This window comes from Python bivittatus, unplaced genomic scaffold, assembly GCF_059951505.1.
Source record: "Python bivittatus isolate LINGU-HERP-01145 unplaced genomic scaffold, Pbiv_v1 ctg000520_np1212, whole genome shotgun sequence".
In the NCBI taxonomy this organism is placed as follows: Eukaryota; Metazoa; Chordata; class Lepidosauria; order Squamata; family Pythonidae; genus Python; species Python bivittatus.
The window spans coordinates 846003-859886 of NW_028277080.1; the positions used below are offsets into that span (position 1 = coordinate 846003).

A 13884-nucleotide genomic window follows, 5' to 3' on the forward strand; every position below is an offset into this window, starting at 1 on the left:
GATATAAGTTATTGCCTGTAACTCACTCACTAGAAAGTAGAAGCTCCTAAGGGATATCAGCTTCCTAGAATCAAACCACTGATGAGTAGCACTGGAAAAGATATCCATTGATTTTGAAGGTCCAAAGATGTTCAATTTGGTACAGAACTTTAAGGACTTCTTATTCTCTTAAGTTAACACCCTTTTTTTTTTTCATTGAGATGCACTTACAGTGGAACCTCGGGTTACGAATGCTTCTGTTCACGAACTTTTCAGGTGACGACCAGCTCCGGCCGCAAAATTTTGCTTCGGTTCGCGAACTCCGCCTCGGGTCACAAACAGGATACGTGGCCATTTTCCCGCCCGTGACATGTGGTCCGCGGCCATTTTCCCGCCCGTGACACGTCCGCGGCCATTTTCCCGCCCGTGACACGTCCGCGGGCATTTTCCCGCCCCTGACATGTGGTCCGCGGCATTTTCCTGCCCCTGACACGTGGTCTGCGGCCATTTTTCCGCCTCTGTGGTCCACGGCCATTTTTCTGCCCCTGACACGTGGTCCGCGGCCATTTTTCCGCCCCTGACATGTGGTCCGCGGCCATTTTTACGCCCCTGACACATGGTCCGCGGCCATTTTTACGCCCCTGACACATGGTCCGCGGCCATTTTTCCGCCCCTGACATGTGGTCCGCGGCCATTTTTCCGCCCCCGACACGTGGTCGTGGGGGGGGGGACTCTCCCTCCAAGCAATAGCTGCCTCCCTGTCCTCCACGCCAGAACGGATTAACGGTAATTACATTGAACCTTATGGGAAAATTTGCTTCGGGTTGCGACCAATTTGGGTCGCGACCAGAGTCACGGAACGAATTAAGTTCGTGAACCGAGGTTCCACTGTACTATGACTTTCAAACTGATTTCTACAAATGAGTTCCTCTTTAAAAAGGGAAGTTTGGTTAAAATAGAAATGAAAGAAATGCCTTGGAGGAAGCATCCAAGGTTCTGGCCAAGGAAAATTCCTGGCTACAAATGGACCTAGCACCTATTCTAGTGAAAGTGAAAAAGTAATTGGATCTAAAATGGGATTTGCAAAAAGCATAGGTCTTATATATCCAAGAGAGATCTTACAAGGAAGTGGTACACTAATTCTTTTCATTAAGACAACTTTTATCTACAATATAGAAAAAACATGATCATAGAGTTGGAAGGGACTGTCACTTTGTCCAGTATTTCTCAGCCTCCGCATGCTGGCTGGGAAATTCTGGGAGTTGAAACCCACACATTTTAAAATTGTCGAGGTTGAGAAACCCTGATCTAGTCCAATCCTGTGTGCAGTGCAGGGCCCGTTATACAATCTTCAACAGATGGCCATCCAGCCCCTGTTCAAAGACCTCCATTGAATTGGAATTTACCGCTTCATGTGGAAACCTGTTCCACTGGCTAACAGCTTGTATAGTCAAGAAGTTCCTTGCAAAGTCTACAGCGAACCTACTTCTATTGTATCTCCCCTTAGTTGTCTATCCTGAAGACTAAGGATACCCACACCCTTTAGCCATTCCTCTTAAGGCTGACTCCAGACCTCTCACCATCTTGGTAGCCTTCCTCTGAGCTCGCTCCAATTTACCACTGTCCTTTCTGAACGGTGGCATCCAGAATTGGATATAGTATTCCAAGTGGGATCTGACCAGGGTAGGGTGGTCAGAGCTAAATGTAGAACTTTGCACTATTCCCGCTTAAATTCCATCCTATTATTTCATCCACTGCTCAAGCTTCTCTAGATCTTTTAAAATTGTTTTTTTACTCTTTAAATTACTTGGCACTCTTTCCAGTTCTGCATCATCAGAAAACTTGATAAGCATCCTTTCAACTGTCATCAAGTCATGATAAAATGTTAAATATCATACAGCCCTGCAACACTCCACTTGATGTTTCAATCCAAGCTAAAGTGGAGCCATTAACAATCACTCGTTGGGTGCAGTCATTCAGCCAACTGAGTTCATCTTACAGCAGAATCAATCCCACATTTTACCATGTTATTAAGCAGAATATTGTGAGGTGCTCCACTGAAGGTTTTGCTAAGGCCTAGTTAAATTACGTGTACAGCATTCTTCTGAATGACTAAGAATGACTTTCTCTGAAAGACTACTATCAAAGGAAATAGTTAGTCTTATCAAAGAATGAAATAAGGTTTGATGGTGTCAAAAAACCCTGATAAGAACAGTACGTGTCCTTGTACGTGTCCTAAGGAATGATCAGGCCACTTAGTATGCTTTTTCTCCAAGGGAGAGGGTATCTGTATCTTTGTATGCTGAAGGTCTCAGGCACAAAAGCTACTATGCAGGATAGTGTTATTGCTGTTCAGGGGAGTGCCCGTGTCTTATGGTCCTAAAAGATGATCACCATCTCCTTCTATTTTGTTCTTGTTATGAAAGCCATCTGGGTGACTTTGGACCAGTCCCCCTCTCTCAGCCCTGGGAGGAAGTCCATGGCAAGCTACTTCTGAAAACTTGGCCAAGAAAATTGCAGGGGCTTGTTCATATAGTCACTATGAGTCAAGACTGACTTGGCTGGCTGGGGAGTTCTGGGAGTTGAAGTCCACACACCTTAAAGTTGCCAAGGTTGAGAAACACTGAGTTAGAGAATACAAAATGGGAGGAAGAAAGAGCCAGATATAATAAAGTTCATGGTCACATGTTCCCGGTCTTGTTGGGGATACGTGGAAGCCACCTTCACAGGAATGTGGAAATGTTTTTAAGTCTCTACCTTATATGATAAGGGAAAGTACTGCCTTCTAAACAGGGGTGGTTGGGTGGGGAGGGATGGCGGTGGTAGTGTGGGTTGGAAGACAGCAATGGAAATGCAAAAAAGTTTCCTTAGTCAATAATCAGCTGGGAGTAGTGCCTGGCAGGAAGACGGAGAATACGAACTGGGAACAGTCTGTGTTGGGAGAGGGTTAATTTCCACAAATTGTAGAGCCTTATGTCTCTACCTGTTGAAGAATCTTGGATCTGAATATGAGTTTCTGCCTTGTTCTATTGGTGAGTCTTCTATTTTTAAGGCTTAAGTTTCTGTACAGAAAGAGCAAATGTCCATTTTCTGTCCAGCAAGTTAGTAAGGATTATGGAGGAAAGAAAACTGATTTCCTTTTTCTTCTTTGTAGTCTGTGTAGCAACTGTTGATATACCTTCAGGAGATCTTTATTGGTTAACTTGCGACAGAACGAAAATTATGTCCACTACTTTCGTTGGCCTGGTGACAAAGCTCCTCTATCATGTGACAGTCAAGAGTATTATATGGCACCTCTACCTAGACTGGCAGAGGGCATCTCTGTACTGGCTTGAAAGTGGCAAACCCATCCAGTTCCATCCTCTGAGAAGTGGGCTAATCAAGGAAGTGTGGAATAGAAGCTGGACCAAAGATATCCTGTTAGTTCTGGATATAGGCTCCTGCAGTTTTTTCTGGACGTCAGAAGATATGGGTAATGGAATCATTATCTATGGAGATTTGGCTAAAATATGAAACAGCATGGAAGTGTAGTACCAACCTACAATTTCTCTCATTCCAATTTGATTTTCTTATAATAGCACGTATTTACATTTGACTAGCTCAGTGTTTCTCAACCATGGAAACTTTAAGATGTGTGGACTTCAACTCCCAGAACTCCCATGCTGGCTGGGGAATTCTAAGAGTTGAAGTCCATACATCTTAAAGTTCCCAAGGTTGAGAAACACTGGACTAGCTATAGAACAAGTTATGTTCGTGGCAAGAGTTAGAATGAGCTGTTTAGCCCACCAGGTCCCAGCATGCTAGCTGGGGAATTTTGGGAGTTGAAGTCCACATGCCTTAAAGTTGCCAAAGTTGAGAAACACTGCTCTAGAAATGGGAAGCAGAAACCCCCCTGGAATATCATCTTTATGGGAAAGATATCCTCACTGTAAGATACTTCAAAGCCACTTTATTACAGTGTTCATATGAAAATGTTAGATCTGGCAACTGGTTGAGGCTTTAAAGTTAGTCTATTCAATTCATTGCTTCTAGAAAGTGGATATACACCTGGAATATTTGCCTCTAACTGTCACAAAGGGTTTCTAACATCTGCACACGTTTTGTTGTTACAGTGCCTAAGGTACTGAATATCATCACGCACCAGACACCTAATTTGAAGCAGAGATGGCCCCACGGAGTGGCTGCTGCTTATAGGCCTTACCTGGTGACATTCAACGACACAGCACTTACAGTCTGGAACAGGAAGTCAATGGAGCCCTCCAGTGTGCAAGTAGCTAATGTACAAAAGGCGCTGTTCATCTTTGACACAGATTTGAAAAGTGGTAAGTAGAGGTCTGGGGAAGTCCCCTGCCTCTCCAGTGAATAGCAGGTGATGGCCAGGCAGAAATCTTTGTCTTGGAGAACAATTTCCAGTTTGACAGTAGGCAGACTGGATTGGTACAGGGTGGCTTCCTATCTACTAAAGTGATTTCTGTAGGGCCGGTCCATATCCGCATGTCTCAGGGAAGGAAGGCAGATGCTTAAAGTTGATCTTGGCTTTCGTTGCTGCCTTCCTGTGTTTCGTGGCCTTAGTAGCCCCTGGAAGGGAGCAGTGACTAACATCTTCATGGAACTGGGGAGAGGGTGAAAAAGAAACTAGAAACAAATGATAATGCAGCCTGTTACTTTGGTTCTGACCTCAGTTCCTCTGGGTGTCCATTAAAAATTACAGTCCTGAAGTTTCAGCCAAGACTTGAGTGCTGGCAATCATGCTTGAACTGAAAGGGCTGTGTTGTTGCTTGCCTCAAAGTGGGCAGAAAATGCTCAGCAGAGTAGAGGTAAAATGGCCGTCCAGTGTTATAATGCTTGACAACTGTCCTAGCAGTACAGAGTAGCCATGGTGGAGCACCCTACCGAGATAAGTTGCAACCTGGGAACCAGAGACAGGAGGTTATCGGAAGGAGTGCTCCATGCATTAGTTCTCCCACCCTCAGAAGACCTAAGTTTGTGAGAGAAGAAAATCATGTGTGTCACACAGTGAATGTTGTTAGATCACAAAAGAGAGAGAGAGAGAAAAGACAAAGCTTCAAGTCTCTGGTAGTCACTGAATTCTTTGTATTGGTGATTTGCCGCCTCCTAACAAAAAACTAATTTGATCATGAAGTTCAAAAAGTTAATGTACCTTTTTTTAATTTATTTGTCTATCTACAAAGACTAGTATTTGCATTTTTGTTTTGTGCTTTCAAGTCAGACTTGACAAGTGACTGGACAAGTCCCTGCAGTTTTCTGGGCAAGATTTTCAGAAGTGGTTTGCCATTGCCAAGGGACTGGCTCAAAATCACCCAGCGAGCTTCTGTACCTAAGACAGAACTAGAACTCACAGTCTCCAACCTGGTGCTTTTAATCACTACACCAAACTAGATCTCAGTATCTAAGTAGGAAAGGAAAATAGGTCATAATGGGTATTTTGCTAACATTTCTGTTGTTATTCGTATGAATTAATTTGGACTAGTAACTTTTTAGGAATAATAATTTAGTAATAATTAGAAGTGTGTACGCTGATAGCTAAAAAACTCTTATTACTGCAGAATTCTACTATAAAAGTAATTTGATAGTTCTCTGATTCACCATCCTAAACCCAAGGACTGTCTTGGCTTAGTGTGTAAAATATGTTTTGATATGGCTTGATTTATTTGATATGCTGTGTCTGTTCTGTACCTTTATACTGATGTAATGCTATGTTGTTATCGTATATTTTAAATAAGAGAGAACAAACTAGATTCTATCTTTTTCTTTTAAATGACTGATCCTTAAGAACATAGGTGAAACATTTTCATTCTAATGTAAAGGCTTGTAACACCTTTCAATTTTTTGAGTGGGATTGAAATACCCAAGAGGAGATATGACCCATATCGGCTGAATGCAGCTTTCCTGGGTTTTTAGGCAACTAGTCCATTTTTCCACCGAAGAGAAGAAAAATTATTGTCAAATGTAGGAACTATAGTACTATATAAATCAACACACAAAGAACTGAAATTAACCTTTTTAGCTGCAATTCAACTTTTTTAGCTGCATCGCAAATGGTTCCTGTTACAAATCTGACTGTTGGGTTGCTGCATACTATGACTAGAGCAGTTCCACTGACAAGACTGGTGACAGCTGTGCCCAGGACTACGTCTATTACAACAGTGGCAATTTCTACACCTACTGTGAAGGCCGGACTCGTGCCAGCTCTGGTCTGTGGATGGGCAGAATTACTTTGCCAGAATGGAAAAGAGTGTGTTTCCTATGAATACATTTGTGATGGGGACAAAGATTGTTCAGATGGGTCTGATGAAGAGGGCTGTTCCGAGTTCTGTAATAACCCAGGTATTAAGTTCTCACAGTTGGACACAAAACATTGGGCTCCTGTTATTTCACCAATTTTGTTCTGAGATATTTGATCTGCAGTAGGTGGCTTGGAGCATAAGGAATAGGCACTGCACTGGCCGCCTCTATGTTCCGAATACAATTCAACATGCTGGTTTTGGCCTATATGACGGGTCCAGGTTATTTGGGGATCATTTTCTCTGGGTAGAATCTGTCCATCTTGTGCAATTAACCTGCAAAAGGATGCTTTGGATTCCCTCTTGGCAAGATATTAGGGAGGTGGGAGCCAGAAATTAGTCTTTGTCTGTGGCTAGCCAGCTCTTTGAAATAGTTGCCCCCAGTGGTTTGGATGGTTCCCACACTTTTAGCTTGTAGGAAGGTGATGAGAATTGTGCTTTTCCACCACATGTTTGGGGCTTATGTGTTACTTCACTGCTTGGTTTTCATCTTAATTTTATTGTCAATTTTAACTTTTAACCTTTAGTTATTGTTTCTGTTGTTTGGGGATTTACATGTGAGCTGCCAGAAGTCTATGGGGTATGACGTACGTCAGGTAGTAACTAAAATAAATCATCTCATGATCCATACCACATACAGCACTTAAAGAGCAGATGGAGAAACTCTTAACCTAATGAAATTAGACAATCTTGACAAATGTGGTTAAATACTTCATCAAAGGCAGGCTTGCTTAAATGATTGAAACCTACTCTTACTGAATATGGCAACTAGCTTTGTAGATAGTCTGTACTGAGATCGGTTCAATAGGAAAAAAGGAGCATGGAGACGTTTGTAACTAGAAATGCCTGAAAATAGAGCTTGTTGTATTGTGTCCCTCTTAAAGGAGTCTTCCAGTGCCTGAGTGGCCACAAGTGTATTAACGAGAAGTACCAGTGTGATGGGATACAACATTGCCCTGATGGCTCTGATGAATCTAACTGCTGGGTGCCAACACCCCTCTGTGCTTTACGTTGTGATGACAACACTCGCTGCATGCCTGAGAGTTGGTTGTGCGATGGGGACTCAGACTGCATTGATGAGGCAGATGAAAGAAACTGCGGTAAGCCAATGTAGGAAAGGCAGAGATGCCTAAGAGGGAACAACTGATTTTCAGATTGTTGGCTTTCTAGGCAAGTTGCAGTTGGAGTAAACAGGAAATGCTCTGAAATACATTTGAAGCTACTTGGATAGATGATTGGGGGCCAGGTGCCACATAAATGCTAGTGATACCCAGTTCTATTTTTCCTTGTCACTGAAGTCAGGTGAGAACTTGAGGGGGCTAGGTTTGGATGTAGGTTAATCAACATAGATAGCGTCCCAACAAGATGAAAGTCCTTTTGGGCTGAAGTAGATAAATAATCTGTACTGGATGGGATTGCTGTCCCCATGAAGGAACAGGTTAGGAATATTTTTCTAATACAGCTTTGTCCCTTGAAACTTGCTTGGCTTCAGTAGTAAGAAGTGACTTTACTCAGTTTAGCCGAAGTACCAGCAGTCCCAGACATGGGCAGCCTGGCTTGAGTGACTCCATCTAATAACCTCTTCACTGGTTTATGGTAATGCCTTTTAAAAAATATGGGATGCCTTTTAAAAAAAGAAACCAGCAGGAAGCTATAGTTAGTCCAAAATGCTGCTGCCAGGAATAGATGGTGGGGTTCATGTAACGCTAAACGTAAAGGGCTCTGTTGGTTGTGTATTTGTTTCTGAGCCAAATTTAAAGTGGTGGCATAGACCTACACTGCCTAAACGTCTCATATAGCTAAGAACATGAGCAAGGGTGCTGATATGGGAAAAGGGCTTCCTTCAGAAATCTCTTGCTCATGTTCTTAGTTATATGAGGTGAAGACAGCGCCTCCATCTCATCAGTAGGGAAAATCCACTGAGAGGTGATACGACCAGCAGCTTCAGTGTATTGAGTAGAATACAACAGTATCTCAAGACCCATATGAATAGCTGAAATCCATTATAACAAATGTGGGATCTGTGGCAAATGCACTGTAGGTTTTATTTATGTTGAGTGATACTTCATTTTCGTGTTTGTTAATATGCTACTTGTTTGTTTTGGTGCCTTTGAGTCAGTGTTGACTCCTGGCGAGGTTCCTGCAGATTTTTTTGGCAAGATTTCAGAAGTGGTTTGCTTTTGCCTGCTTCCCAGGGCTGAGAGAGAGGGACTGGCCCAAGGCTATCCAGCTGGCTTTGTGCCTAAGGCAGGACTAGAACTCACAATCTCCCGGTTTCTAGCTTGATCCTTAACCACTACATCAAACTGGCTCTCCACCAAATATGTTGCTTGCCCTGGGCTATTTTTTGTGATAGGCCACAAAAGCAAAATGAACCATGATTTGCTTTTCCCTGCATGTACCACTAAAGACTTGCACACCAAGTTAAAATGCTACAGATTGCCTTGTGGAAACCACATTTTGAACTTAACAGAGGGCTTGGGGAACATATAAGGCAGGCACTACCTCAACCGTAGTAACTGTGGCTCTTTTATGGTTGAGAGCAGTAGCTTCCTAACTCATGTTCTGTACTCATAGAACTAGAATGTTTCATCAAGATACTTAAAGACCTGACATGAACTTACTTATCAACTTACATCAACTCTAGGTATCTTAACACAAACAAAGGCAGAGTGATGTCTGAGGACACTTTTAAAGTGAGTGACAGCCCTGTTGCTCCATGTGAAAATATTCCCAGATTAATCATTGAGTAATATCTTTGTGTAGTCCAGCCAAAATGTTATAAAAGAGTGTGCCAATTTGGGGGCTCCAGACTTCTTCATCAAGCAAGATGTACTCTCCTATTGTCTTCTAGACATACTATCTTAAGAGAATGATTGAAGTTTCTTCCCCATTATAATCCTCAAACTGAGGATGAACTAAAGGTATTGGGAAATATTTTTTAAAATCTTTAATCTGCTGGGATTTAGAGCAAATAAAATATTTTTAGTGCTTTACTCATACTTCCATTTGGGCAAAGATGAGAAAGATAAGCTTTTGTGTCACTTTCCGTGACAATCATGGTAGTTAAGACCCAGCGTTGGCACCTGTTTGTTCACCTGTGCTAATAAATGTAAATGTGTTTCAGTTGTTTATGAATTTCATATTGTGCAAGATTCCAGCTATCTATATTTTATTGAAATTTTAAAACATTACAATTACATCTTCATAAAACATTTCATATTAGTAGCATATACGGACACACAAATGTACAGTATATAATAGAAAAGAAAGCCTAGAAAACAAAGAAAAACAAAAACACAAACAAAAATTAATAAAAATACCAGACTTTTCAGATTCAAAATTATACTTGTTTTTTGAAAATTTTGTTATCCAATATTTTAATGGTGAATTTTACCCTAAAATCACATGTAATCATATTGGCCTTGCTTCTCCTTTGATACAGAATTAATTAGAAGGTGAGAACTCAATATATCACAAGCTCTTCATAAACTGAGAAAATCCAGATTTGGGGGATAGCATTTTTAAAAATATTAACATCTTTGTCCTTTAAATTCCTTCTGAGGACCTAATATTCAATAGTAATAATACCTAATCAATAAATAATTACTAGTGGGCAAATCCATAACACGTGCACTAAAGTTTCTTCAAATGTGTGTCATTTCCAACCTATAAAGGATGACAGTCAACCTTTTAAAAATATCCTTTAAGGAGTCCAAAAAAATTGAAGCCATTGATTGGGCGATTTGAGATGTTCTAATTCTCTATTCCCGGTTTCCAAATTTGTTTTTGTAATTTTTTTTAAATTTTATGATGATAATGGTTTAGGTTCAATAACGATCTTCTCCAATACACTCAATACTCTGGAGTTTCAGAGGCCATAAAAGCATCTGTAAAGTTCCTGGCTACCCCACTTCCATGGTTTCCTCTAGAATTTCTTTACCAAGATCTTGTTGAAACACCTTGAGATAAGGTTACAGCACTCTCAGCAACTAGATTTTTTTCCTCTCTCTCAGAATTCAGTTTGTCTCCCAGATTCATAGGTTTCTTACCCATGTCTCTAGTATGAATTGGTAAAGAGGGTTTATGGAAAATATCTAGCTGGCTAGAATATGATTTTTCAAAATTCTAAATATATTTTAAACGTTAATGGCCAAACAAGGAACATAGCAAATTTTTTGCTGTATCTATTATTATTTTGCCATTTAAGGTAAATTGCAGCCCTTTTATAAAATCTCAAAGGTTTTAACAGCATTGTTACTTATTAATTGATTCTCTCTGCCTGCCTAGGTTTTTGGGGCGGGGTGTTGAAACAAGGGAGGGTTAAATGTTATTGTCTGCTTGCAGCTCAGGTCAAATGTGATCACCTGCACTTCCAATGTAGAAGTGGCCAATGTGTTTCTTATCTCTTGCGCTGTGATGGAAATTATAACTGCAAGGACCACTCGGATGAAGAAGACTGCCCAATCTTCAAACAACTACTCTGCTATGCGGATGAAGCCAAATGCCTTAAAAGTGGAGAATGCATCCTAAAGCAGTGGCTCTGTGATGGGGATCTGGACTGCAAAGATGGGTCAGATGAGCAGGTACAAATGGCTAGGAGTGTCTGTGTCCTTGGGCCATGGAGTGGACCATTTAAGCCGCATCGTAGCAGTGAAAAAGTAAAGCAAGCTAGCTGTCCCTTTGCTAAACAGGACAACATGGTCCCATCTCAACCACTCAGCAGCTGGATTAAGCTACTGGGCACTCCAGTACCCTTACTGCCTTAAGTTAGAGTTAAGTAACCTAAAGTGAGACGCTTATTTCCTGATATCCCTCAAGATGTATAGCTCTTGGCGAGATTGAAAGACTCAGTCACTGCTAGTACACAGCATATTCCTATTCATGGTCACCCAATGTCCCTGAACTGCTACAGATGCTGTTTCTTTCCAAAGGTGTATGTATGGGTAGACTTATAAACAAGTCAGAACAGGCAGGAGCAAACAGTCCTGCCCCTTCCACCAATAGCAGCCAGTTTTCAGGTTTCCTCTCAGAATTGCCCACCAGTCCCCAAAAGTTCTTTGTTCTCCTGTAAAGTAAAGCTCGGATAACATTTTTTACAGCAATATAGCCATTTGCCAGCCAACTCCCCAAGTATTTCAAATGTTCTCAGCTCCATTCCTAGCTGGCAAAACCTCATTGCTGCACAAGAGCAGTGCTTGATTGATTGATTTTTTGCAGGACTGTGAATTTTCAATGAAACAATGTGGTGCCCACCAGTGGCAGTGTAGCAACTCATCACAGTGTATCCCAGACCAATGGAAATGTGATAGGGAACGTGACTGCAGAGACGGGAGCGATGAGATTGGATGTATGTAAGCACTCTTCATTCCGGCAGCTGGTGCGATGGTCTTGCTCTTTGGAATCAAATGGTGGGAGGGATCTGTCCTTCCTGCGAGGCATTGGCTTAACAGAGGAGCACCTCTGCGGTTCTGCAAAACAAGAGCCAACGTACATACAATGGCAGGAGTCCTATATTAGTTTTCAAACTTTTGGTCTGGTGTCCAGTGGAGCTGAAATTTAAACTGTAACGGTGATGGTAGGACACCTCACTCTCACCACCCTTCTGCCATACCTTGCAGTTTATTCCCATTTGTGCTTGCCAGATGGTTGAGCTCATCTGGAGAAAGGATTGCAGCCAACATCACTGCATGTTCTTCTTACCTACCCTGTTCCAAGTCAACTGAGTGAAAAGATACAACGTACTGTATCTATATATCGAATTGGAATTATGCTTAATTAGACCTAAATAGTTACTTTGTATTTAATTGCACTGAAACTACAATCTTGAAGCCCTCTTTGCTTTTTCACAGGCAAGCCCAGGAACTGCTACAGCTATGAATTTCAGTGTGGCGAAACGTGTATCAATTACACTTTGGTCTGCAATGGGAAACCCGATTGCCGAGGCGGGATGGATGAAGGCAGCAATTGTGCCATGCCGTGCCAAAAATCATGCCCTCACACTTGTTATAAAACTCCTAGTGGGCCTGTAAGTAAAGAGCAACATTGGAATAACACGTTTTAAAATGAATATACTGTAGAAGCAAAACAGTGGGTTAAGGAGAGTTTGCTGCTTCCTAGGCTCTATTCCAAAATTATTTTAAAGCAGGAAGAGTAGGTGGCCACTCTCAAATAATAATACAGTAGGGACTCATCTCTACTATAATAGCAACAGGCTTTGTCATCTTAGGTTAAAAAATTCACAAGGATGGTGATTGTAGCCATGAGATAATGAGAAACACTTGGGGGGGGGAAGACTGACAGATCTGGGCAAAGTATTAAAATGCAGAGGCATCATGCTGGCAACAAAGGTCCATATTGTCAAGACTGTAGTTTCCCAGTTGCAATATATGATTAAAAGCTTGATTATCAGAATCAAGCTTTATTAGCTGAATAAAAAAGAGGCAAGGCTTTAAAACTGTGGTTCTAGAGAACATTTCTGAGAATGCCTTGGACTGCGAGAGCCAATAATTTAAAACTAGGTAAAGGAAAATAGATTGTTCACTGGAAGTGTTGCTAAATTAAATTAAACATTTTGAACAGGCAGTACAAAGACAAGACTTGTTGAAGTCCCTGATGCTTGGAAAAATGGCAGGTAATAGAAAAAGAGGCCAAACAACAGCTTGGGTAGCTAAATTGTCTTGCTGATGACACAATCATAATTTGACAAGAACTCAGAGCAGTTCCTGACAGATAATCTTGGCAAAATGATGATTATCAGGGCATGACAGCAACAAAAATCAATGCAACCAGATTGAAAGTATAAAATGTGGAAAGAAGGGAGCCATGATGTAACCTTAGAGAGAGAGGATAAAATATAAATGCATTTATAACTGCTGTCAAGGAGAGTGGAAGCCACTTCTTTATATCTTTTGTTCTTTTTATTTTCCTTTCTTTCCTTGTTTTTTTTTCTTTCATTTCTTTTCTATTTACTTATCACTTTTCCTTTCCTTTCCTTTTTCTTTAAATTTGTATTGTTTTTACTTCGTAAAAAATTCTTCAGTAAACATTAATTGGAGATAACCAATGTAATCTTATGTAGTATTTAACTGCATCCTTGCAAACTAAATCCCAGTTTGTATTTGATCGTCAGGACTCTGTGTTACCAGCAGCAACCCTTGGAGTATGGGGTGGGGAGAAGGAGGGGTGTGTGAAAATTTAGGTTGATCATGTGGAGTCCTTGGGGTTCTCTGAGCTTGGTTCTTTTCTTGCAAAGGTTTCATTACCCATCTTCAGTGCTAAAATGGGTTGGGTTTGCTCTCTATTTATATACTGTGGCCTGCCTTGCCAGTGCTGGTGGAGGTTTTGCTCCTCTGGTAGTTCCTTGATTAGTACATGTTGACTGCTTGATTGTGTGTCTGGTGGTATCCTTTGCTTATCTGGGTGATGCTTGCTGGTGAGATGATCTTCTGGTCTTTTGTCTCTTTTGAATAGTATGTAGATGCTGTTTATCTCTATGTGTCTGTTAATTGCTGCCTTGTCTGTATATTCTTACAGACACAGTCTGTATGCCTTGTCTGTAATATTCACCTCTATTAGGCTGATCATGCCTGTTTTCTCT

At 41.2% G+C, this 13884-nt stretch overlaps 1 protein-coding gene across 1 annotated transcript in view; it reads left to right on the forward strand.

The window, feature by feature from the left end:
• The window catches only part of LOC112542750 (low-density lipoprotein receptor-related protein 2-like), a 58487-nt gene that overhangs the window by 18191 nt on the left and 26412 nt on the right, over positions 1-13884 (forward strand). Inside the window, exons 14-20 of the mRNA XM_088147461.1 lie at positions 3134-3451; positions 4092-4301; positions 6028-6327; positions 7169-7384; positions 10632-10870; positions 11505-11634; positions 12137-12312. Of these exons, the coding sequence (XP_088003587.1) occupies positions 3134-3451; positions 4092-4301; positions 6028-6327; positions 7169-7384; positions 10632-10870; positions 11505-11634; positions 12137-12312 (1589 nt within the window). The remainder of the gene's footprint in view (positions 1-3133; positions 3452-4091; positions 4302-6027; positions 6328-7168; positions 7385-10631; positions 10871-11504; positions 11635-12136; positions 12313-13884) is intronic.